The 27,407-nt window shown below is 41.3% G+C and overlaps 1 protein-coding gene across 3 annotated transcripts in view; it reads left to right on the top strand.

Annotated features, from left to right (window-relative positions):
* HSPBAP1 (HSPB1 associated protein 1) overlaps positions 1-27,166 on the top strand; it is a 47,555-nt gene extending 20,389 nt beyond the window's left edge. For all 3 annotated transcript variants that reach the window (XM_081925237.1, XM_081925239.1, XM_081925238.1), the window contains 6 exons: positions 135-319; positions 5,909-6,045; positions 8,803-8,974; positions 20,483-20,566; positions 25,727-25,837; positions 26,611-27,166. In XM_081925237.1, coding sequence (XP_081781363.1) covers positions 135-319; positions 5,909-6,045; positions 8,803-8,974; positions 20,483-20,566; positions 25,727-25,837; positions 26,611-27,150 — 1,229 coding nt within the window. In that variant the 3' untranslated portion in view covers positions 27,151-27,166. The remainder of the gene's footprint in view (positions 1-134; positions 320-5,908; positions 6,046-8,802; positions 8,975-20,482; positions 20,567-25,726; positions 25,838-26,610) is intronic.
* Positions 27,167-27,407: the final 241 nt, after the last annotated feature.

The following is a 27,407-nucleotide window of genomic DNA, read 5'->3' as shown; positions in this document are numbered from 1 at the left end:
TTTAACCAGCAGTCTGAGCTGAGACACAAAAGTTATTGTTTTATCTACTAAACTGCCTCGCTCCATATCTATTCTTTATTATTGGCATTGTGTTCAGTGTGCATGTAATGCTGTCTCTGCTTATATTGCTTTAGCTCCTCTGTTTGAAACGGAATGCAGCTACGTGGAAGCTACACTTGAAGAGTTTCTGGCCTGGAGTGGGAAACAGCCATCGCGCTCCTGTGGACCATTCAGTGGTTATGAGTTGTGTAAATACTGGACTTACGCTGACTATAAGTATATTGCTAGGCTATTTGAAGACAAGCCAGAAAATTTCCAGGTGCGTTATTAACCTCTTCTTGTCCTTTTCATGTCGAAACTATACAGAAACACCTAGGGAATCTTCTGGTTCTTACACAGCCAGTAACTAGGGTAGCATACTGTAATTTTTATTTCATTTATCATGTTTTTAGCCTGCTTTTCCTTCAAGGAGCTCAAGATAGTGTAGGTAAAGGTAAAGGACCCCTGGATGGTTACATCCAGTCAAAGGGGACTATGAGGTTGCAGCGCTTATCTCGCTTTCAGGCTGAGGGAGCTGGCATTTGCCCACAAATAGCTTTCTGGGTCATGTGGCCAGCATGACCAAACCACTTCAGACGCAACGGAACACCATGATGGAAACACCATATACCTTCCCGCTGCAGCAGTACCTATTTATCTACTTGCACTGATGTGATTTCGAACTGCTAGGTTGGCAGGAGCTGAGACACCCCATCACAGGGATTCCAACCCCCGACCTTCTGATCGGCAAGCCCAAGAGGCTCAGTGGTTTAGAGAACAGTTCCACTTGTGTTCCACAGCACCACCTGTGTGCTTTTCCTTCAAGGAGCTCAAGATAGTATATACTATTGTTACTGCTCAGCCTTCATTTGGCCCTGTGAAGGTTTTGCTAAGAGGTAATCACGAGGCCAAAATCTCCAAGTGAGCATCATTATTAAGTGGGAATATGAATCTGGTTCTTTCTGGTCTAAGCATGACACTCCAACCCCTACACCACGCTTGCTGTGAATTGGGAAGTCTGTGTTTCAGATCTCACCACCATGACCTCACTAGATGGTCTCCAAGCTGCTATTTTTCTCATGCTTAATCTCCCTCAGCAGCGAATAAGAATAATACAGTATTGCTTGACCTGCCTTATAGGGTTGCTGTAAAATTGTATGTGAAGCTCTTTGAAAGGTCAAAAACACAGTATAAAAGCTAAGTATCATTACAGTTTATGGAGAGATGAAGTATCAAGGTTTTTTAAAATAATAATAATAACAATAAAGAAAAATAGTTACAGATTTGCCTGACCAAATATTCAGGGTTGGGGTGCCATTGACTTGTTTGTATAACTATGTGTTTTTGGTCTTCGTTACACTGTATGCGTAAGTAAGAGTTTGATGTGTGTGGTGGGGGGGAATATTCACAAATATACATGCAGGTGTGCTTAGGGTTGTATCCAGCATTGCAGTTCTGCTCACACCACAGACTTCTCCTTGTGCAATGGAACTTTCCTCTCCTCCCTCCTGCAACCCCCCTGAACAGAAAACTCAATGTGCCCAGGGATATTGGATTGAATTCTGTTTATGGGTGCCTATTGCCTCTCCCTGGTTTAAGCAATCATGCATTCTTTTGGAGGCTTGAATAGGCCTATGATGAGGCCAAAAGCTCATTCAGTCATGGCATGAAGCCCCATTTAAAAGTCCAGACCAGATACCAAGAAAGACTTCTCAGCCATGGATGGGTTTTCTTATAAGTTCCCATCTGTATCTGCTGTTTATTTTAGGTTTTATTTAGATAGTTTTCTAAGGTGATTTGAAGGGTACGAGAAGGCCATCTACCCTTTTTTTATTTATAGTGATTAATAGGGCCATTTAGAAGTTGTTTGAAATTTAGATTGTGCTGTTTATCATTTACAGTTGTGTGACTTAAGGTAATGATTCCATTATTTTAATGTATGAGCAGTATCTCACATCATCCAGGATTTTTTTTTGTTCACTTGATATTACATTATAGAATTTTGGGATATAAATCATAGGCAAGATATATACATGAAGCTTAAATAGAAATAAGTCCTCTTAAAGTGACATATGGGTATATTAGCTCTATTGTAAGCAGCAAGCAAAATAAATGTAATTCAGAAGGTAATGTGCCATCTGTTATGGTTGGGATACTTATAAAATGCATTTCTTTTAGCTGTGGATCTTTTTACTGTAAAAGAAAGAGCAGCCCATTGTGCCAAGATTTCAGTACTTAGCAATTTCTTTTCAGTTCATTGGATAAAAACTATTTTCCCCATAATCATGTCAGGTATTTACTGAGACTGTGGCATTTTTTAAAAAAAGAACCCTCTTTTAAAAATCTAATATTGATTAAGCTCGCTCTCTTTCTTCTTAAGTTGTGGCAGAATTCAGAAAGTATTTAGGTGTGAGATTAAAGTATAGGAATGGTTATTACCCTTAACTTTATCACTGAAATACTTGTATTGGATTTTAAATTTTATGACTGTGGAAAGCTTAGAGCACAACTTTTTCCTTTGCGGCTTCTTGAAGCTTCTGACAAATGTTTGTATTAGGCTTTAGTATTTCTTTCAGTAAATCAAGTAACCCCTACTGTTTTTTCATTCATCTGGAACCTTATCATTCACCTTGACGATTCCCAAGGATTGAATTTCAGAAAAAGATGTGCTATCTTAGGATTTACTGAATGTTTCTAGTATGCAGAAGCTTGGACTACTATTCATTTATTTCAAGATTTCTAAGCCACCTTTCAAAATGTAACATTTTCCCAAAATGGCATATGGTCACCAAATGTTGAAATTGCATCTGTGTTTAACAACCGTGGTGAGGCACTAGATCTGGCCAGTAGGCCACATCCTTACTTCATCTACCCCACACTGGCTAACTTTGACAGGCGAGCAAGATCTAGTGCAACCAATCCCCTTGGAGCTCTCTGACAGTGGCGATTAGCTGTCAATAAGCCCTGCTTGCCAAGAAACAATCAGGAGTGCACTTGAAGCTCCCAGTCTTACCACGTCTTTACTTGGCTCATGCCTGATGCCACACATCGTGTTGTTTGCCTCATGGGCCAAATTAGCCCACAACTCAGAGGTTACTCACTTCTCATCTAACATATTAAAAATAAGAGAACAGCACACACAGAAATTGGCCAGCCATCCCACTAAAGCCCATCTTACAAAATAGTTTGACGAAAGAGTCATAGTTGTTTAAACTAACCCAAGCTCTTTAACTAAAGGTAGATCAAAATTGTTTAGGCCTACCTAAAGGAAAGCAGGAAAAGAGCCAGATCTATCTCTTGGGGAAGTGAGTTCTACAAACATGAAGCCAGAATCAGAATTAAAAATGTCCTTAACAGATTGGAGGACTGGGCTAAAACTAACAAAATGAATTTCAATAGGGACAAATGTAAGGCTCTACACATGTTGGACTAGATGACCCGTGGATTCCCTTTCAGCTCTACAATTCTATGAGTCTATGAATGAAAACACCTTGTCTCTTCTGATTGCCAATCTAACTGGCTGGTAGGACTGCAGTCAGGATCTCTGCAGTCAATCTTAGTTCATATAGATAATGTGCTCCCAAACCATTTAGGACCAAGAAAGTTGGAGAATTCTGTTATGTAGAGGAGGGATCTACAATACTGGTGTTTCTCCAGACTGTGGCCCAGAGGCCAGAAGTGTTTCCTGCTGCACAGTGTAATAAAGGTGGTGCTATTTGGTAGTGATGTTTTCCAGAATGTACATATATATATTACATACAAAATCCAAGACAAAGGTATAATGCTTGTGTTTCCATGCCATGGTGAGATATAATCCATGGCTTATAATGAATAAGCAGCATGCTAGGACCCCTGGATGGATATGCTACCTGCAACTATATGAAGGAAGGTCCACAGCTTAGCAGTAGAACCCATCTTTTACATGCAGAAGGATCCAGGTTCAGTCACTTGTCTCTCCTGTTACAAGATCTTAGATAAGAGCATAGGAGAGAGGTATATCTGAGGCCCTGGAGAACAATCACCAGCTGAAGAAGACAGCATGGAAATAAGTGGACCCCTGGCTTTGACTTGGCACAATGCAATTTCATATTTACATAGCTGAGGAGGGTTATCATTTTTATTCTGTTCTTTAGATATATACCACTGGCTTGACTATCTTGCTGAACAAATTGGTAATTGATCAGCTGTCTTTTTGGACAAATTGTAGCCATTGTTTTAGGTGATTTGGCATTGAATCAACTGTCCATTAGATTAATTATACCAGCCAGGGTAGCACAGAGAGTGGCAAAAAGTGTCCAGGTATGCAAAAATTATTAGATATGTAGATCAAGCACACAAACACCTCTTAAATAAATCTGGAGTATGGCAAGAGCTGACACTTCAAGCATTTTCCTTTCACATAAGTACTGGGTTAGTTTGGATAGCTTAGAATTATATTTTTTTCCAGTTTAACAGATTTTACAAAGGAAATATTATTCATTTGTTACATAAAATGATAAAGGATCTGAGCAGAACTATTTTTACTTTTCATGGACAATTAATTTGCACCCTTCTTTTTTGGTTAGAGCACCAAATGTAAATTCTCCCCAATAAGTTCAATTAATGGCTGCTTAAATAATGAAATGACCCTCATTTCTGTACATCAGCAACCAAAATGCCATGAATTGCCTTTAAACCTTCATGGCATGTTGATTCCATTGTTTGTTTTGGAGGAGCCTAAATTCTAGGTATATTGTTCTCTGCATAACTAAATGACTGCCCTCTGTGACATGAACACTACATTCATCATTTGAGGCACTTCTCTGGGTCTCCTACCACCTGAGGTTAGGGGGTTGGTGACTGGAAAGAAGGTCTCTTCCAACTTTCACCAACCTGGTGCCTTCCATCTGCCCTAGCCAACATGACCAGTAATAAAGGATAATGGGAGTTGTAGTCCAAAGAGAGGTGGGTGGGGGTGGCCTGCACACTTTTTGCTTTGGGCCCCTCCCCCCTGCTGGCACGCAGCCCTCAATGTAGTGACAAATTTGCTCCCCTCCAATACCTGGGATAAGAGATTGGAGCTCTACCAATTAAGGATGAATGGTATCAAAAATTGAATGGCTACTAGCCATTATTTGTTTCCTCAGACAAAGAGTGTTATTGGAATAGTGAGATAAAACTTAATGCCACTTAGGTTGGCCAGACGTTGGTGCAGTGGTAGCAGATGGAAACAGCCAATCTGTTTGTCTGTTCATTTGATTGATTAAACGTACCAGTATATCCTGTTCCTTCCAAAGAATATGTGGTAAACATTATCCTCGCCACAGGACAGGATGTCAGAGAGTCCATACTTGTGAATAGTTTACCTGGGATGGCGCCTCTTTTTCTTGGATAGCATAGTCATCTGTATTATTCTGTCAAGTACTGAGAATTTTACAGCACATCGGGTACAAAAAATGATGATTAAATGGTCGCCTCTAACTCCCTAGCCAGTACTTACATTGAGGAAACCTGCCACTTGGTGAATCGCCCTCTGAACCCACCACTTGATAGGCCACAAAGAATGATTTGACTGGCGTAATTTGACATATCTAGATTTAAAAGCTGTTTCCCTAAACAAGGCTCCCTTAGCTCTGTCAGCTCAAAGGTAAGCTCTATTGAACATACCGTAATTTTTCAGTTCTGATTCATTTCAGTGAATCTCTCTAATGGCACATATACCCTATGGCAATCTAATCGGGGGATGGGGGCGGGGAGAAGAGTAGATAGAGCTTTCTGAAGATGCTATACCCACAAAGGATGAGAAAAAATCCAAGAGGTGGAGGGTGCTTAGTAACACAACATATATTCAAAACATGATTGCCTTACCTGAAGTGTATCCTTTCAACAGGACATACGATGGTCCGACTTTGGATTTCCTGAAAGAAATGGAAGAGAAAGTACTCTGTGGATTGGCTCAGCAAGAGCTAACACTCCTTGTCATTTGGACTCCTATGGGTGCAACTTAGTGCTACAAGTGCAAGGAAGGTAACATTAACTATACATTGCCATCTGTGCAACCAAATGTGATTGATTCCTGATGATGATTCCTTCTTTTTGAACGTTTAGTTGATGTTTTAATTTTCTCAGGCTTTTCGTGATCAGAAGAGCACCGGGCTCATTATTAAGAAATAGTAATGTTCTCAAATGAGAAAATCAATATGAATTTCTCTTGATATTATTTATATGAAATATCTTGTTAATCTTGGAGTAAACAGCTATGCCGAGTGTGAATACTTCTCCTGCTGGCACACTAATACAGAGGTGCTGCTTTTCTGCGCATACCTGACATGGAATTATACCAGTGCATTCTAAAGTTCTTTCTTTATACAGTGGTACCTTGGGTTACATACGCTTCAGGTTACAGACTCCGCTAACCCAGAAATAGTACCTTGGGTTAAGAACTTTGCTTCAGGATGAGAACAGAAATTGTGCTCCGGCGGCGCGGCAACAGCAGGAGGCCCCATTAGCTAAAGTGGTGCTTCAGGTTTAGAACAGTTTCAGTACGGACCTCCGGAACGAATTAAGTACTTAACCCGCGGTACCAGTGTAGTTGAGTCATGCCCAGTTGAATAATTTTAGACTTTGTGCTTACTGGTCTTATGGGGAGGGGGAAGGTTCTTTAGATGGTATTATATCTTAAGTGCTGCCAGGAGAGACGGAGCCACCTGGGTATTATGGGGTAAGCTATTTCATAAATTGGGTGCAGCCAACTTTGCTTCCATCATAGGCAGGATACCAGAAGTTAGGCAGGAGATAGTTTGGTTCAAGGAAGCTCAGTCTGTTATGTTGCCGGATCAGAGAAAGAGAGGCTGGATTTTCACTAACAGTCATAGCTGATTAATACAAGATGGCCTCCACACAATCAGAAGGCGTATGGGAGCCCCAAACAGTTTAGCATTTTCCTTATAAGAAAGGTGCTCCAAATTCCTGCTTATTTTGTGCATCCTTTCCTAAACATTTTCCAGTTCTCTGCTGCCCTTTAATGAGATGGGGGAACTGTAACAGGACATAGTACTTCATGTGTGGCTGCAACATGGATTTCTATCTCTTCTGTGTGTTGCACCTCAGTTGCCATTTTATTGCCCATTCACCCTGTCCAGTGAATTCCTTTTGGGGCTCTTCACATTTTTTTGCATTTCGCCATCCTCTGGCCACCTTCTGAATAAGATGACTACTACACCTCTTTTCTTGTTCATCCCTTCTCCTTACAACATCCAAAACTATACCTTACACACAAAATAATAGAAAGAATCGCTAGAGAAAAAAATGGTACAGAAGCTGGGGGGTATGACAATGAAATGATGGTTGTCGCAGGAGGAAAGAAAAGGAGACAGCCTGGATCTGAAAGCCAGGCAGTGCCAATTGCTTTAATTGTTCTCATCAGATTGCCTTTTGCTTTTCCTGTCTATGGTGTCAATAAACATGTGAGAGCATCCCTCTTTTGTTGATTATGTGGCTCTTCTTAAATTCCATAAATTTGCTGCATGGGCTATTATTTTAATTACTTTTCCTTTTACTATTTCCATCACTTAGACTTTTCTCCTTATAAAACTTTTTTATGTGCTCATTTGCTCTGCCTTGTGAATTGACAATTCAGCATAATGGATAAACACACAGAGACACATTTTTTAAAATAGCTTAATAACAGGATTGCAGGCCTGTTCCCCAAGATCTCTGAAATCAACTTGGATGTTTCACTAACCCTGCAATCCTATCCATGCTTACCTGGATCAAAGTCTCATTAAATAACGAGAAATGTACCTAGAAGTAAACATGCATCGGAACCATAGGAAGCTGCCTTATACTGTAGTCTAGTAATATCTACTTTGACTCCCTCCAGGGTTTCAGGCAAACATGCCTTTCACAACTTCTGAAGCTCTTGACTTTAAATGTTCAGGATTGACTCTGGGACCTACTGCATGGAAGGCATTTGTTCTATCAGTGAACTATGGCCACTTCCCCCAGTTGCTAGGATTGGGCTGAACTTGAAAATAAATTAGACAGCAGGCTCCCTACAGAAAAATCTTGCTTTATGTTGTTAGGTTCTTCAAAGAGAGAAGAAGCATGCACTTGCTAGGATTTTCATAAACTCCCATACCGCCAAGGGCAGAGCCAGGAAATTCAAGCAATGGGGGTCTATGCATCACCCTGGCATTTTATGAGAGTTGGGTGTCTAAATAGACAGATTGCTTTCCTTGGACTAATGTATGGTGAGCATAAAAGACAACTGAGAGAGGAGGAATAACCAAGATGCATGCAAGAATATAAACACTGGATATGTTGTATGTCTTAAATATATTGAAATATGGCACCCAAACTACTGGAAATATGTAAACTGGAAATCTTCCACAGTGGCACACCTTTTGGTTTGTTTAGAAAAATTAAGATCCTGAGTAGAGTTAACACAAACTGCAGTATCAAGTCCAATACAGAGTTGGTTTCTCAGAAGTAAAGGCAGAAGTGAGTCATTGAAGTTTGTCGTACATGTTGTCTCCTTTCATAGCTGTATCCAGGGAAATGTAGTCCTGACTCATAAATGTGTTGTTGTTTTTAAAGTGATGCTCCCCGCCTCCTTAAAATGGTGCGTGACCATTTAGTGCATTATGCTACTTAATAAGTGCCTGTTTTCCAGCTTCTCACAAGTCTTAAATAGGATGCTCGTTTGTGGTATTGATAGACTTGTTTGTTTGCAGTTGCTCAGCCTAAATGGGAGACTGTGACTTGCATCATCTCTGCTTCCAGGAAAAGATGGCATCTCTACCCACCTGAAGACTCCAGTTTCCTTTATCCTACCAGAATTCCCTATGAAGAATCCAGCGTCTTCAGCAGGGTCAATGTGGTCAATCCTGATTTGAAAAGCTGCCCACAGTTTAAGAAAGCAAAGGCCCATGTGGTTACGCTTGAACCTGGCCAGGTAATTCCTGAACTCTAACTTTACTCTAGTTTGGAACCTTTGCTAAATATGAAATAGAGAGGGGGGTTGGGTGGGAGTAAACAAAGAAATAAACAAAGCTGGGAGGAGGACCATGAGGCCTGTCTTACTTCTCCCAGTCTCACTAAAACGTTTTGCATTGTATGGTGATATATCTACTGAGCAGAGACTGTTCCTGCTGGTGGAAAGAAAGGCGAGGCAACTTACAGCAATATCCCTTTCCGTCTGTAGTCCTCAGTGGCACCTCCCATGTTATTTCAAAGGATTCCCCAACCCAGAGCAGTTTTCCAGGGTCTATAGGAGACTGCAGGGGGGAGGTTTTTTTAAATAAAAAAATCATTTTCTCCTGTTCCACCAGTGGGATTCCTCAAGCTAGATCTGAAGCCTTTGGGAATTGGAGAAGCCTTTTCGTTCACAGGAGGCAAAGCCTTCTGGATCTAACCTTGTTTGTTTAATGCCATTTGCTAGCAAGTGAAACCTTCCTGGCTCATGTTCTTTCACTTGTCTTGCAACTGGACCATCTAGAAAAAGCCACCATGCTTCACAGACATTTTACCCGTTAGTTTCTCTGAATCTTGTACTTACCAGGCTTCTGGGGCTGCTCTGAAACCATCTCATCTCTGCAACTCACAAGTTTTACAATGTATTCTTAATGAATAAGTGTGCAGAGCCAGCAAAGAGCTTTTACTTACGCTTTCGTGGTGATGGATAACTTCCATAATGGAAACACTTGCCCAGCAGCTACATCACTTGTATTTACAGCACGCATTAGTATTTCAGTAGAGAATCTCAAAGTACTCTTAACAAGGTCATGTGAAAGTTGATTAATCATATTTTACTGAGGAAAGGAGACCACAGTATCTGAAAAGCAGCCCTGTGAAGGATCTCTCAATGTGTCAGGCCATCAGTACTTAAGGGTCACTAGAATGCTCCTTTCAGATGAATTTCTCTATAGTAGATGTAATCACTTCTTTGCTTAACATGTAACTTACTGCACAAAATGGGCCGGTTTTCTCCGATTCAGATACCCGCTTGCTGGAAGTCAGTGCCACTGATTTCAGTGAGACTCACTTATTTATTATTTAAGTCTTTTAAGGGAATGCAGCACATTGATGGATTGATGGAATCTCAGCATCCTTTATTGTGTATCTTACAAGACAGGGAGGGTCCCTGGTGCCCCAAAACTCAGAGAGATAGTTTTGGATAGACTTATCTATGGATTAAACCACAGAGCCTATGGCTTGCCGATCAGAAGGTTGGCGGTTTGAATCCCTGCGACGGGGTGAGCTCCCATTGCTCAGTCCCTGCTCCTGCCAACCTAGCAGTTCGAAAGCATGAAGTGCAAGTAAATAAATAGGTACCGCTCCGGCAGGAAGGTAAACAGTGTTTCCATGCGCTGCTCTAGTTCACCAAAAGCAGCTTGGTCATGCTGGCCACATGACCTGAAAGCTGTACGCTGGCTCCCTCGGCCAATAAAGCAAGATGAGCACCGCAACCCCAGAGTCGGCCACGACTGGACCTAATGGTCAGGGGTCCCTTTACCTTTCACCACCCTTTTATTTGTGGTCCTAAAGATTGAAGCAGGATGATAACCTGTTAAGGCTGTAAGGCTAACGTTCTCCAATTCTCTTTGTGACTTTTTTTCCTTTTAATTAGTTGTTTTATTAAATTTATATTCTATGGGCGGATTCAACTACTCCATTCCACTGGCAAAATTCAGCACAAGGACTCCTGTTGGCACAACAGGGCTTTTCTCCTCTTTTCCCTCATGTGCCCCCCACCCCGTGCCTCCCCCAAATCCACTCTGGAGAGTTGGGAGAACCCTGAGCACAATGTGGGGCAGGGGGGGGGGTGGACGGGGAAGGTAAGAGATCATTCCTTTGGGTAAGCAGGAATGCTCAGGCTGATGACATCATCTCCTTAGCATTGCATTGGATTCTACCCTGTGTCTGTCACCTGTAGCTGCATTTTAAAGTTACTGTGAAATCTGCAAAAAATAAATTCTTTTTAAAATGTATTTATATTTCACCATTTGTGGTGGCCTGTGGTGGCCTAAAACACATACACACACACAGAAACATATATCCCATACAAAATATCAAACAGTATGCTGATAACAATAAGAATAGCAACAGCAAAACATATCAGTTCTTTGAATCAAATTTCATCACCTGCCCATTCCCCACAAAATAGAGGCCCCCTTTCCTCCTACACACACTCACTAAAAACAGTAAAGAATAAAGTGTTTTCAGTGCCCACTGGAATATCTGAAGTTTTAGAAGTGGGCATGTATAGCATTCTGCTGTTATGGCACTTTCAAAGCTATTTTCAGTGTGTTCTGTTGTATAGCAAATTAACATTTTATACTGCATAATAAATGTATTCCCAGTGCCCCAAATTAAATGATTTTACTTCACAGTTTTTCTCTCCTGCAGCAGAGTAATGATCTTTGCTCATCATTTTGTTGATGTTTTCAATAGATGGTGTTTTTTGTTTTTCCTCAGTTGTTTTTTTAAAAATTGCCAACAGTGGGGCATTGCCTTGTTTTCGGGTTAAAGAATTCAATGTAGGCATTCTGTTTCAGTGATTAGGAATGGTAATGAAGCAGTAGTGTCACTGTTTTTAATTAAGCTTCAACTAATTAGAAGTCAAATCTTGTTAAAAATAGAAGGTTTAAAGGCCAGCTGCTTGTTCCAGTGCTCTGAGGTGCTACTTTGCAAAAGACATGCTAGTATAGCTTCTTCTTTTTTTTAATCTCTGGCAGCCACTGAGTGGACAGAGACTTGAAGCCAAGAGAACACATGCAATGCTAGCATAGGTTTCGACTTCAGAATGCAAGTGAGGACATAGAACCATAAGGCCACAATACCCCAAGGACTGCCTCTCCCCATATGAACTGACCCAGCCCCTGCAATCATCATCTGCAGCTCTTCCTCATGGAGAGGTCCAGAGGGTGGGAACATGGGAGGAGTGGGCCTTCTCTGTGGCGGCTTCCCATTTGTGGAATGCTATTTCCAGGGAGGCTCACCTGGTGTCTTCAAGGCCATCTATTCCAGCTCCTTGCCAGTGCAGGAACCTCTCTGCTACAGCATCCCTGATAGGTGACCAGCAGGCAGGGGTGATATTTGAATTAATTGGGTCAGGTTCAAAAATAGCTTTGAACCATCTATAGGGCAGCTCTTCAGGTATTTGAAGGAATATACCTTCAGCTCCTCCTCCAGGCTAAACATACCCAACTCCTTCAACCTTTCCTAGTAGGACTTGGTCTCCAGGTCTCCCTCAGCACCTCTGTCGCCCTCTTCTGGACACATTCCAGAGGATGATTGAATATACTTCCATGTAAATAATTCCCTGCTTACGGACAGGTAGCAGATCTGGAAGAAGCCTTCTAGCCTAGCTTTCTCCCTGCCCTGCTCATTTTCTGTGTACAGGGACCTTAAAGAAAATTAATGGAGCATGCATTCCTGCAGCCACCACTTTTTACCTGCCCTCTAAAGTGTTAAAATCCCAGGAGGGCTGTACTAAGCGATCCTTCCAAATGAGCAAAGCTAAGGAATTGGCTGCAATGAATGAATGCCAAGGCCCTTTAAGGCAGCCTGTCTCCCAGAAGAATAATGCCTGCTGGCTCTGCTCAGGCCTGTCTAGTATTGGAAGGGTTTGTGATGAAGCAATTTGATGAGAATCCCTTAGATAGCAAACGAATTGTTCTAACCGAATGCAAAGATTGAGCGTGTATTACAAATACAATTACTTGAGGATTTGCAGTCAGCTTCACTTTGTGGTAATTTACAGTAATCTCTGTTTCTTGCTTGGCCGGGAACTGCATGCCTTGGATTAAGATGTTGTAACAATGCAGAATTGAAAAATAAAATAAAGATAAAGGTGTGTTTTGGTATTCAGGAGAGCAGCTGTATGCTAGCTGGATACTGGCTTTGAATATTAAAAGAAACTTAATGTGCCTAATGCCATCTTCTGGCCAATGTGTCTCATTCCACCACTCTTGGTTATATTAAATACATTCAGGATCCCTGTTTCAATATATATTCTAATTGCTTTTTAATGTTACCTTGGTCTTTAACTCTTAAGCCAGGATGAATAGAAGTAGATGAGCTAAATTCAATGCAATTTCATTGATTTTAAAAGATTTGCCTAGTCAGTTTGTAGGCTAATTTTTTTTTTAGAAGCTTGAATGTGTCCTTTGAAGTCTTAACACCCCCAATTAAAATGTTTGAAATGTCACACTATCCTTAAAACATCTGTGTGATCATCAGTGATGGCCAAGTTACTTCAGAATTAATTCCATCTCGCACTTGCAAATGATAATTTCAGCATGTGGGTTTGTGAGCATAATTATGTGTTCAAAATGAGAGGTTCATTTGTGAGTGTCTGAAGTTTGTGTGGTGTGTCCCCCCCCCCCATAGCAAATTGGCATCAGCTACCTACCTGAATTAAAAAGAATACTCTGGGAAACAAAAACAAAAAAAATGGACAAGAGATGTGGGTAGCTGCTGATCAATAAAAAACTCATTTTCACACATTCATAACTCTTCTCTTTTGTGGAGCACAATTCGTATAAATTGTAGGCTACACCCCCCCACACACACAAAAAAAAGAGTATTTGTTTCATCAAGTTTGTCATCATATATGGAAAACGGATTTGAAATGGCATTGAAATAAATTGTAATCTTCATCTGACTTTCACTGAAAGATTTAACTTCATATCTCTTTAGAATACTACCGCACATCAGCAAAATCAACCCTGCTCTGCCCTCTGAATAAACATGAAACTGCTCGTGAGTTATTTCATTCTGTGTGAATGTGTTTGTTCTGCGACAAACATTCAAGACTGAGGGCTTGCCCCTCAGAAATTGCTCTCTTGCTTTGCTAGTGATTTTTAACCCTCCTTGTAGGCAAGTGATGTCTTGCCTAATTTTGGACGGATTTTGTTTTTTGATGGGCAAATATATATATTGTAATATACACGTTCAGTACAAAAGGTGGGGACCTTTTGGTGAGACTGTCACAGCTTTTAGAACAAGGCTAATGACGTATATCATGAACTTAGAAGGGACCTTCCGTAATGTTTTGGACACTTTTTAAAAGGCCTTTAAAATAAAACTTCCCCACATGCAGCTCTATTGATAACCCTATTCACACAGCATAACTGGTGAATTAACGTGTAGGAGGCAAAGAGGGGAAAGGGGATATGTCTTGCCCTGCAGCCTACACTCATTCTGTTGAATGTTCTGCAGGGTGTACAGTTACTCTGTCTAACTGGGAGACAGGAAAAACAGAGTTCCCTCCATGTCTTATGCACATAAAGGGGCTGCATTTTTCAAAATGGCAGCAGGACCCCAGCTGTACCTCTGACATTTACACATTAGGTGGGGAGGTCTGAGCCAAGGAACCACATGTAGGTAGATATTTACATGAGCTGGATCCCTGACTGCTCAGGTAAGCTTCTATGGGAGCTGGAGGAGTTGCTGATTACGTTTGTTAGTCACTGTAAACAAAAAAGCCTCAAAGTAACTGAACTTTGCAAATAGATGAAAATCAAAAGCATAAAATTTCAAAACAATGTACTGTACTAAATTCCTAAAAGGCTCAGCCAACCATGCAATGAGAAGGGCAAGTCTTCTCTCACCCCACTAAAATAGAAGTACAGGCAACCCCCCCGATTTGCATGGGGGTTGCATTCCAGGTCATCATGCTTGACGGAGGAGCATGTATAAGCCCATTACCCCCTATTACACTCCTTTTCCGGCCCCTGTGATACACACATGCATGGTCGCTTGTCAGTTGGATATGCATAAATCAGTCATTGCCTTTACTACAAAAAAGGCTAACTTAACTACCAAAGACCTGGGTAAAAAGACATTTCTTAGCCTAGTGCCTGCAAACCTGACAGTGATGGTCCCAGGCATGTGTCTCTGCATTTCACACATTAGGGGCTACCACTGAAAAGGTCCATTATTGTGTGGTCACTTTCCATGCCTGTCTCGGATGAGGCATGGACTTGGGTGGTGCTGTGGTCTAAACCACTGAGCCTCTTCTTGGGCTTGCTGATCAGAAGGCCAGCAGTTCGAATCCACGCAACAGTGGTGAGCTCCCATTGCTCTACCCCAGCTTCTGCCAACCTAGCAGTTTGAAAACACACCAGTGCAAGTAGATAAATAGATACTGCTGTGGCAGGAAGGTAAATTGTGTTTTCATACGCTCTGGCTTCCGTCAGTGTTCTGTTGCGCCAGAAGCAGTTTAGTCATGCCAACCACATGACCCAGAAATCTCTGTGGACAAACGCTGGCTCCCTTGGCCTGAAGAGAGATGCGTGCTACACTCCATAGTTGCCTTTGACTGGACTTAACCATAAAGGGGTCTTTTATCTTTACTTTTACTTCAGATGAGGCCTCTGATGAAGACTGCAGTATACCACACATAACACACTGCCGTGATCTGACCTAGAGGGTAACAAAGCATAGACAACTGAAACTAGAGTACCCCTCTCCAACTAGGGCCATAGCTGGACCGCCAGCCAAAGAAGGGCTAAACATGTAGCCTTTCCTGGCTCAGTTATCCACACCTAAGGTGTGGATGTTGGAGTCAGGGCTGGGGAAGCTGCAACATTGAGGATGAGACCTGCATCACAGCCTCACTGGCCCCCCCTTCCCCTTCCCCTTTAATACATGGACCTTGTTCACATGCATAACATTTACAGGGACCTCTAAAGTCCTGGTTATGAAGGGTGGGCCTTATATGCATAGACACCATAGAGACACGTGTTTGGAGAAAACATTTACAAAACTTGAAACAAGCTTTGCCATCGGTTTTGTATTCCGTCCACCAACACTCTCCTTTTTCACCTTTGATAACTTTACATTCCTTGCTGCTTTAATAAATTCTGGTTTTAACATTATGCTGGTATGCACAGATGTTCCCTTGGCTAGTTATTTACTATGCTTGGCTTGCAGTCAGAATCTGTAGCTGCACAGTAGTAAATTGTGCAAGGACTGGTTGCAAAGGCCTGCGTTAAATTGAGAAATACATTAGTTCATTGTTCTTGTCTACATTTGCACACCCCATAACCACACTTGCTCAGAATACCTTCTGGCCCTGTGTTAGCATGTCCAAAAATGTCATGTACAAACAAGATACTGTTTCAAGGTGCTCTCTTGACAGCTGTTTTATTACTTTACATTTTTTATCTCCTTTCCCCCATAGTCAACCTTTCGTCTCTGTCCCATCTTTACTAGTTATCTCATGCTGCCTTTCCCATTTACCATAAGAGTAGCATCTGTGTCTAAATAACTCTAATAGCATTATTACAGCAAGCCAGTAGATGGTTGGAGGTGCTCTAATGTGTGCAGGTAGTTTCCTATCTTGCCCTAAAAAATTACAATATTTAGTTTAGTGGTGCAACTACCCAGCCCTGACACCAACATCTACAGCAGCTCCTTCCATTTAATTGAAAAAGAAAGAGGAGAATGATGTGAGCAAGAGCTTTGTATAAGCATCACAACACATAGGAATTCTGGATTGTAGAAGTGTCCATACTATATAATGTATGCATCTATATTGGAAAGAAAACATTTGAAGCACAAAACTGCAAACACATGTTCTTTTTCTAAGTGACAGCCTTGTGTATTTTTGTTCCAATGTTATTTTACCAGTTCCTTTGTCACGAGTATAGCATGATTATTCTAAATTTAAGGGATCTTTAGACATGAATTCTGCTAACACATGTAATAATCTCATTGAAAGTGACTGTGGGTGGATGAATATCTGAGGTATGTCTTTTAGACATACTGTACTGGTCTAGGCAACCCCAACATAGGTTATCTGAAAATCTGGTACACTATATAGCTGACGTTAGACACCTAACGCTGCAATCCTATACCCACTTAACTAGGGATTAATACCCACTGAACAGAATGGAATCTGCTTCTGAGTAAACATACATAGGATTGCACTGTGAGCCCCATTGGTTACATGCATATAGTTCAATTCCACAGAAATCCATGGGATTCAAAGGCACTTTAACACTTTGAATCATGTCCTTGGATATCTTTACAAAGTGGAGAATTCTTATCAATGTACATATTTCAGTAAACTAATTTACTATAATATAGTTACCACACAATAGTTCCTTTCCTATACTCTGCTAGATATTTTTATACTCTTAGTCCCTGTTGTTATGACCTCATAGTTTCTTATGACTAACAGTTTTCCATAGGATTAAAAATATTTATCCAAAATGCCCCAAATATTCTGATAAATGGGCCTGTGTTTTACATATACCCATCTCCCTGTGTAAGCTGCTCTTTGTGTGTGCACGCTTGCAAAGAGTTGTTTTTAAATAATCACAGGTTTAGGATTAATGAGGTTTGGATAATGAGCTGGAGAGCAATGCATCAAAACAGCATTAACATATGCACCATTTAAAACATTGAACTGAAAGTATACACTGTTAATCATCTGCTAGAACAGCCTTCCCCAGCTCAGTGTCCTTCTGAAGCTGTTGGATTCCCATTAGCCCTAACCAGCATGGCCGCTGGTCAGAAATGGTGGTAGCTGGTACTCCAGAATATCTGCAGGTTAGTGAAGACTATGCTAGAATGTAAATATAGACTTAGGGTGTGATCTAGTCAAAGATTAAGCACTTTTTAATTTTCGTCAACTTCACTGGGACTGGGAGAGATTTAGGCTTTGATCCTATATACACCTGGGAACAAGTCCCATTGAACTCAGTGGAGCTTACTTCTGATGAAACATGTAGGATTGGACTGTTAGGAGGGTGCAATGAAATTAATAAGACTCTTAGTGAACTCACTGAGACCTAGAAGTGTTTAATTGGGGGATAGTTTTATGTCCTTCATGCTTTGTTCCTCCTCACTGAATTTGGATTTGTATCAACGGAGGAAAAGACATCAATAGAGGAAAATAGTACATCAGAATTTTATTTTTGTCAGTGGATTTTTCAATGAAGTTACATAGCTGTATGTGGCAGGAACCTAGCATATTGCTCATGGATATTTCCTGAAAAACCCCTGTGGGTTTTCAGGATTGCTGTAATGTCTTCCATGTGTCTTCCTCCAAGAGGATAGTGCCAAAAGTATTTCCACAGATGAAAATGCTGTTTGGAATTGGCTCTTTATTTGCTGCATTAGAGCAGCTACTGAAAGCATTTACTGAACATCACAGACTAGGGTCTTCTGGGGTTGCTTTGCTAAATGGTTCCTCTGCCGGGGGGAGGGGCGGCTTTTTCTTTCAGTCTAACCCTTGTTTATGTGTGCAATAGTTCAGGGCTAATAACCCTGTTTCAGATAAGAGGATTTGGAATGAGAGGTTATCAATGGGCTGGTCACTCTCTGTAGTAAATATTGGTAGAACAAGACTATGGAGGATGTTTTTAGCCTTGAGATAATTCCGCTTAGAAAAACCAGGAGGAAGTAAAGCATTGTGAATACTATTGTTGAGAAACTTTGTGTATGTCCTTGAGAAAATTATTGCAAGAGTGGATTTTTCAAAGGCCAAAATAATACCTAGGGACCCGTGTCCCAATGACCAATCTTCCTTCAGCCCTTAATCTCTTGATGCTGTTTGAGCACTCGGTTTAAGGCAGCTTATAAACTGATCAATCAAATCAAATCATGCCTTAATTTTGCTCCTGTGTATTAGTGCTGACATTGCTGTGTGCTTAATGGAGATTCTGCAGCTGTTTGAACACTTGAAAGCATTTAATATTCCTTGGATGTACGTAATGCTGCTAATAATCTTTTTATGAATGATACTAAGATTATTACACCAGTTTGGGAGGTGGGATGGAAAATTATGGAGCTCTGTGGTCACCCGAGCTTCCCATGACACCCGAATCCTGGCTTTGTCCTGTGGAAGGTTTGGAGCCAGTGTTTTCTTTTCAGATAAGAGTCCTGGGAGAATTGGGGTCAGAAGAAAATTGAGTACAATAATTTGCAGGAACTGGATCTTGTGATTGTTCAGGGACCATAGCTCAGTGGTGGAGCACATGCATAGAATGCAGAAGGCCTCAGGTTGCATCCCTAGCATCCTCGGCTAAAATAACCAGGTAATGGGAAAAGACCTCTGCCCGAGACTCTGGGGAGCCACTGCCAACTAGCGTAAAGAATACTGGGGACCACAACAAGAGAGGGCTCAATGTCTCCTCATGTTCTGCTTGTGGGGTTTCCAGAGGTCTTTGTTTGGCCATTGAGCAACTGAGTCCTGGGCTAGACAGGCCTCTGATTCCTTTTGGAGGTCTTCACAGTTTATATTCAGCACCTTGGTTAACTTGGTCTTATTGGCAGACTTGACTGCACCCTTGCTTACCCCCGACTTCAAATAATATACAACAATTACTTTCCTGACTTTCCCTAGGATTTTTTTTTAAAATGGTGCTACATTAGCTGTCTTCCAGTTCTCCAGTAAGGAGGTTGATTTTAGTGACAAGTTGCATTTTTCTGTTAGAAGATTAACCAATTTCACAGTTCTTTAAGAACTCTCAGTGATGCCATACGGTCCTGGTGACTTGCTAATTTGTACGTTGTCAGTTAGCTGCAGAACCTCATAGAGTCACAGAATTGTAGACTCATATTACTCTTATTTGATTCAGTTAATTGTTTCATTTAATGACTGCTACTTTTCATTATTGTTGTATTAATGCATAGCTTCGATAGTATCTATTTTGTTAATTTTCTTTTGTTATCTGTTGTAAGTATTCATTTGAATGGAAGAGAGGGATAGAAATATTAAATAATATAATCTCATAATAATAATAATTCTTCAGATGCTCTCTCCCAAAAACTGGTTTGGGCTGACTTCAGATATGCAATAAGAAGAATTCAAATCATTCCTTTAGCTTTTCTTTCATTTCCCCATCTTCCTTTAATAATCATTTTGCACCCTTAGCATCTAATGAATGAACTGCCTTACTGGTTCCTGGTTCTAGCCCCCAAATCCCATTCTTCTCTATTCTCTTTCCTCTACCGAACCCTGTATTTTTTTATTTTTTAAGGTAAAGATTGAGATTGACCTGGGATGAGAGATTCTGGCGTTTCCTCCCCTTCTTATGTCAGATAAGAAGGGAAGTCTGGACAAGCTTGTGACAGGAAATCCTCCTGCACTTTGGTCTCACTAACATGCTGCTCTCACCCTGCCATTTCACACAGAGGGGGAACTTGTTTTGCTGACAAGACTGTTTAAAAATTGTTTCCAGCGGAGGTGGGCTAGTTGGAGTTTGCATTTTGAACCTAGCAATGAAAGGCTGGCAGAACCAGATAAGATCCATGTCAGACAGCCTAAGTACATTATACAGCAGACTGCAAATGCAGAGGAGGATCAATTGGAGAAGTTTAGAAACTGCTGCTGAAAAATATATTTTTCAAGGTGATTTTTTTTTAATGTCAGGGAAACGCTATAGTTAGACACAAGGGGTTTTATGACTTTTAAAATTCCTTTTCTTCTTCTTCTCCCATTCAGGTCCTGTTTGTTCCCAGACACTGGTGGCATTACGTAGAATCCATTGACCCAATCACTGTTAGCATAAACTCATGGATTGAACTGGTAACTATCCCCCCTCCATTGTTTATCTCTTAAAACCATCAGGCACACACATGGCCTGAATGTTCACAGATGGGCATGACATCTGGAAATGTGCTGGAGTAGTTTATAATAATGATCTAGCTACCTATTTCCATACACCCTACTAAACATACTTGACTGCAATGATCACAGGTTCTTTCCCTTGCCACCATTGACCTTCCCCTTCCCATGTTGTCTCCCCTGCCTTGGAATTACATAGCTTGTAAGCCACTCAGGACAGAGACCTGTCTCTTACACTTTGTAATGTGTAATGTACATAGATGAGGCTATATAAATCATCACCCACATACTGTTGGACTCATATCAACTCTAGCCAACATGGCCAGTAGTCAGGGCTGGGAGTTGGAATCCAGGAGGGCCACATGTACCCCACTCCTTGCTGTAGTTTATTTTTGTGTGTGTGGTTTAAAAGCTGAGCGTATTTTCAGCTCTCTCATGAAATTTCCAAGAAACAGCCTTTGGAGACCAAGACAGTACAAGCTAGAGTGGGTGGAGAGGACCAAAAGTGAAGATGCTACTAGTGTGTCTTTTTAGTTAAAATGTCTGCTTCACTTTGATGTAGGTGTCATATTATCTTCCTCCCCTCACAACATTTACATCCCATCTTGTCTTCTACCGTGGAACTCATGGCAGTCTCTCTCTATATATATGGTTCTCAGGGTGATCCATCAACAGTGGCCAGACCCAGATCTGCTTAGTTTCAGCAAAATGGGGGCCTCATGTGCCTTCATGCCATGTAATTTGGAACTGAATCTGACATCCTGAAAAGGCTTGGTAGTATTCTACACAGGTTGCCTTCCTCATCTTTTTACAAAATGGCATATGCTCTTGAAGTCAAAGCTAAGCAAACATTAGTGTTTTGTAGTCTCCGGTATTGCTTGAATGCAGCATGCTGGACAGAAGTTATTAACTATCTCCCAAAATTAAAAACCTCACAAACAGTTTGGAGGCTTTGAGCTAATAAGTTGACTGTGGGCACTGCTTAACCCAAGGAATGCCTGCATGTCGTCTTTTTGGTGACAGTTGATTATACCCTATTATCCCTGGAGATGACAGCAGCATTACTTTTTAGGTGTCGGGCTATCTGTCTTAGAAAAATAATGCGTGACATGGGTGTTAAAATGTACTATCAAGAACATTTTCATTATTCACTCAAGCAGTTCTCCAGCTTCCAGCAATAACCAGCTGCTACCACGTTGATATGATAGGTGTGTGTCAAGCCCTCTTCAATAGCCTTACTGATACAATTAATTATTTTCCTGAGACCTTATAATAAAGGATAAAGTTTTAATTTGTTTTCAACACACTGAGACCACTTCAACTCTTGCTTCTTACAGTAGGGGGGATTAATGCTATTCATGGATACTTTGAGGCAAAATGAACTTTCCAGGCTTGGAACCCCTTGAAATGCTTTAAGAATGTTCATGTACCAAGGTAAACTAGCCTAAATGTGTACATACTAAAATGTCAATAGATGAGCTGAAAGGTTTCAGGCTTATGAAGCTGCACTGCAATAAGATCAAAACGTCTGCAGGAAAGGACATGTAAAACCACTGAAGTCCATTTTCCTAGGAAACAGCCCACCTGCTCTGAATTTAACAGGTACAGACCCCAGATCTTTTTCTGCATATATACTTCACAATCAGACCGTATGATGAATTTCTTAGTTTTAAGATTATAAAATTATTGCTGGTAGCTCTAAGACTACATAGCCCATTACACATTGTGACTGTCCATGAAATAAAATCATGCTACCGTATTTTTCGCCCTATAGGACGCACTTTTCCCCCTCCAAAAATGAAGGGGAAATGTGTGTGCGTCCTATGGGGCGAATGCAGGCTTTCGCTGAGGCCTTGGGAGTGAGAGGGGTCGGTGCGCACTGACCCCTCTCGCTCCCCAGGCTTCAGGAAGCTATCCGCAAGCCGTGGGAGCCCGGCGCGAAGACACACAGCTCTCCCAAGGCTAGCAGAGAGTTGCCTGCACCCTGAAGCCTCGGGCACGCTGAGCTCAGCGCACCCCAGGCTTCAAACTTCATGCAGCTCTCGCCCCAGCCCCGCGCCTGGGGGGGAATTTTTTTTTCTTTATTTCCCCCCAAAAAAACCTAGGTGCGCCCTATGGGCCGGTGCAGCCTCTGGGGCGAAAAATACGGGACCTTAATTGTTTAGACTGGAGCAGAGTATTTGAATAAAAGAATTGTAGATTCTGGTAAGATTGTCCACAATTCCTAACATCAGTTTTATATTACAAGTCTCTGGCACTACATTTTAGTTCAATTTTACATGAGATTCCCTAGCAACTGCCCTGATGTGAGACAATGAAGTGGTCCTTCTGCCAAGCTTTCTTTTTCCTAATCACAATTAGTATTTTGCTCTGGGATCCTAGGATTATTGAGCACATCGAAGCAGTTGTTCCCAAACTATTTAATAAAGGGAACTTACCAAAGGAAACAGTACCTTGTCACACCATGTCTAAGAGCTTATACAGAGTTTTGGGACTGCGGTGATGATGATAGTGATACTGTGTAACTCATAAAAATGACTCAAAGTGATTTGCAAACACAGTAGAAGTCCTAAAGCCATTTGCAGTAAACACAATCAATAAAAAGTTAAAAAGCAAACACACACATATCTGAAGAAAGAAAAGGCAAGTCTAGCTTTTATTGCACGACTTCATCGTGAGTTGATATAGATAGCAAACAGAGACTGATGCTGGACCAGCAAAGGCTGTCTAGTCTGTACAGGTTGCAATCCTCCTTTGATAACGTTGTACTAGATCAATCTGGTGTTATTTGTTTGATATAGATGTGATATGGCACCATCAGAAATGCTAACGGCTTATTCCAGATAGTGCTTCCTTTGCTGGTGCAGTGATAAATAGTAGAGATGAAGAGGAATGGGACGGTAGGTAGAGGAAGGTAGATTTTATGCAGTTTCCATGGGGAAAGAACAAGCATCTCCTTATACACCACCTTCAGTTTCCTTCCAGCCAAACTCAAGCAAGCAAGCCCCATTTCTTCAATCTGCCTCCATCTTACTATTTGCTATGGTGCCAGGAATACCACGTTACATGTTGAATTTGCTTCTCCTTGCCCATAAACAGTCCTCGGATCCAAAGCAATTCACTTAAACAAGAAAGCCTGGCCTGCCTATGTGTCTCATCCTGATGAAATCCTAAATTAGTCTTTGTATTTCAGCGCCTAAAGGCACTCAGAAGAGACATGACAGCTTGTAACATGTAAGAATCAATTACTGGATTCTTGTTTCATCTTTAAAAGCTGTGTGCTGGTATCCTTCGTTAAAGACAACATTTGCTTTTCCTCCCTGCTGCTGCTATTTAAGGCTGCGATAATACATCAGTGGGTTGGTGATACTGTCAGATGACAGTATGCTCCCTGGAATTTAAAATGATTTAGTTTTGCATTTGTAATAGCTCCCAAGGCATTTGCTGTCTCTCAGAAATATCCTTTGTGTCTTAGCTTAAGTCATTTAGAGATACAATTTTGGACATACCTTTTTGATCTTCCTGAATTAAAGACCCTATACATTAGACGGCATCCCTGTGGTATAAATTAAGGTTCACAAGACTCAATTAACTTAACAAGACGCTAATACAATGTATTGTCCGCCAATTAGAAACATGTAATTGCTTGATCAGGTGGCTTTTATGGGCATATTATGCCTAGCTATGATAATAAGGGATGTTAATTCCCCCCCGCAAGTGCATGTGCTGGAAATTAGAGATCTCTTTAACATGAGAGTCTTCTTTCCTTCAACTATTGCGTCCAGCCTTGTGCAACAGGGCTTTCCTCCAATCTCCTCCCACACTGTGCCCCTGAGATTGGTTCAGGTGGTGGGAGAATCCTCAGAACAGTGCAGGGGGAGGTGAGGGGGGTCGTTCATGCTTGCCCTGATGGAAAGATCAACATAGCACAATATTAAATTCTTCCCTTGATTTGTGTATTGCACAGGAAGTCATTATGTCCCCAATCCTGTGTTACTGGACCCCACACTATCTCCAGTCAGCATGGCTGATAGTCGGGGTCAAAGGAATCACAGTCCAAAAATATGATGTAACCTAAGATTAGGGACGCCTTCTCTAGTACTACTGGGTGAGGTCTGGGATGAGGATTCTTCAGAGGTTTGGGGCACCATAGCTCCCGAAGATGTCAGTGGTGTGAATGGTGAAACCAATAACTCTGAGCTGCAGCCCCTCCATTCAGTGCTATAGGTCGGTAGAAGGCATGCAGAAGCTCCCGGGTTTTATCCTTGACACCCCCAGTTAAAAGGGCCAGGTAGCAGGTGATGGAAAAGAAACATGTGCAAAACCCTGGAAGAGCTGCTGCCAGTCAGAGTAGACAATTTTTGTTGTTGTTGGCATCCATCTGTATAAGAAACAGGTCTCTGTTCTGAGCAGCTTACAACTGATATAATTGCAATGCAGGAGAGACAACAAAGGAAGGGGAAGAGTTTTCCTTCTCCTAGATGGGCTACCTTCCTGGGTTAATGAGCTCCATCTGACCCCCACTTCTCTCTACTTCTATGTAATTCAACTTCTTCCTAGAAAATAAATAAACCCCAGCTTTCATTAAAAAACACAACATCCAAGTCATAAAGGTTGGATTATTGGTGGAAAGACTGGTGAAGTCTCAGAATATGCCACTGAACAACAATTGCTAGAGAGCAACAGCAGGAATAGACTATTACTTGCATGCCCAGCTTAGTGGAGAAGTTAAACAATCTGACTTGGTATAAGTCTGCTTCTGTGTTTCCAAGTTGCCTGAGAAATTTGTTTTCTGGAAAAGTTTTTTTAAGACAGGATAGATAAAGACCCATCACAGAAGAACTAATTCTGCCCTAGTAATGTTATGGGCTGCCCTTGCAAGAGGTGTCTTCATTCATAACCCAAAGTCCAGGACAGAACCTGAAAGCAAAAACATGGCCTTTTGTACTTCTTTGTACTGATTTTTTGCTTTATCAGTTCCACTAAAGAAGAGTGGCTGGCTCAAAACACATTGGGCTTGATCAATCACCTCTTCATTTCACCTCTAAGTTTCCCTCTCTTCTTGTTTCTGCTCTCCTTTCTATCCAGTTATCACAATGTTAGCTTTCGTTTCTTTTGTAGGATGCAGATCATGAAGCCCGTGTAGAAGAGGCAATAACTCGAACGCTGATATGTGCAATCAAATCTGCTGAAATCACCAGTGCATCAGATTCCTGGCTCAACCCCACAGAGGTGAAGTTCCACATTAATATGCCGTGGTTTTCACTCCTTTGACCCAGTGACATTTTTGTTTCCTAAACTGCAAGTCTATTCTCCTCCACTCTTGCAGCTGAATGTTTAGTAACTTTGGGATGGCAGAGCCCGAGTCTTCATGGCTGCTCCCCATTATCTTGGTTTAATTCCTCGCTGGAAGCGTACGCCGTGTCTTTCAAGGATTCCCTCCTCCAAGTCCAGAGATTCAGAAGTGCAGATTGCACAACCTGTACATATCTAGCCATTTGCCCTGTATGTAGTAGGGATGGTCAGGGGATCCAGCACAGTTAAGAGTGTGGGTGTGTGCACTGCATGGCTCTGGGATTCCATTCAGTGCACATTCAGTTGTTCTTAAGTCCACCCTAACATCATCACATATTACTGTAAAGGCCAGTGCTTTATGGTAAGGAAGCACTTTGACAGGGATAGTTGAAGTTTATTTGACATTCGCTTTTTGCAGGCAATAAATGTGCCACACAAACTCAGGCTTGCACAGGCGGCTCTTGCTTAACCAGCTTCCTCCTTTGCTTCAACAGAAGGGAAAGTCCCATGCATGCAATGTCTTGGCTGGGCTAGTGGGCCACCTTGGTTGAAATGAAAGCAAGCAGAAAAGCACCCAAAGAACACAATAGGGTGACAAAATAAAGTGGAAGCAATGGGGATAGATGAGAAGGACAAAACATTTAAACAAATGATAAGATTAGCGGAGAAGGTATCACCTGTTTGTACACTGAATGTATTTTATTTTCTAGGTTGAAGTAACTTCCCATGAAACCAATCTTCAGTATGTAAATGGGGCTGTTTCTGCATATTTAGAGCATCAGAAGACTAGTAAAATTGAAGACAAGGACCTTAGAACTGAAGAGGTTAATCAATACCCACATAAAAGAAAGAAGGTCCAAGGGAGATCAGAACCTGAAGGCTTCCAGTTGACGTCCTGTGAATCTAGCCTAACCGTGATCAAAGGAAAGAAACTGGAAAAAAATCCGTTTGGACATAATCTTTTTCAGGTTTTACCACAATTCTGGGAAACAGATTCAACTGGTTCAGCTGAAAATGACAGTAAAGGGTCTCCAAATGAAAATGATGAACACTTTGGAAAATTGCATCGTGCTGGGAAGACATCAAAAGTGATTGGTGATTCTGGAGCATTAGTAGATCAGAAGGATCCAGGATGTAGTGCCATCTCTCCACAAGCAGTTATTTGTACAAATGATTTGCTAGATTGTGTGCTAAATCCCCAAGTCATCCGTTTAATGGCTCAACTTTTGATAGAAAGAGCAAGTGTTTAAAATCTGTGCCTTTCTGGGCGGAAAAAAATGACAAGTATGTTCTGGAGGTTCCACAGCTTCTGTACTAAAGAATTCTTAGCTGCGCATCAGCATCAGCTCAACTGCAAACTTCCAAACAATACAGCAGCTAACTGTGTAAGGGCTTTTGTAACTATTTCCCATGGGGTAGCTAAGTTTGTGTGTTGCAGCAGAAGCAACAGTCTTTTGGTACCTTAGAAACTAACAATTGTCTTTATGCATAAAAATAGAAGAAGAAT

Source organism: Podarcis melisellensis, assembly GCF_964234715.1.
Source record: "Podarcis melisellensis genome assembly, chromosome: 1".
NCBI lineage: Eukaryota > Metazoa > Chordata > Lepidosauria > Squamata > Lacertidae > Podarcis > Podarcis melisellensis.
This window is presented reverse-complemented; position numbering and strand designations above follow the sequence as displayed.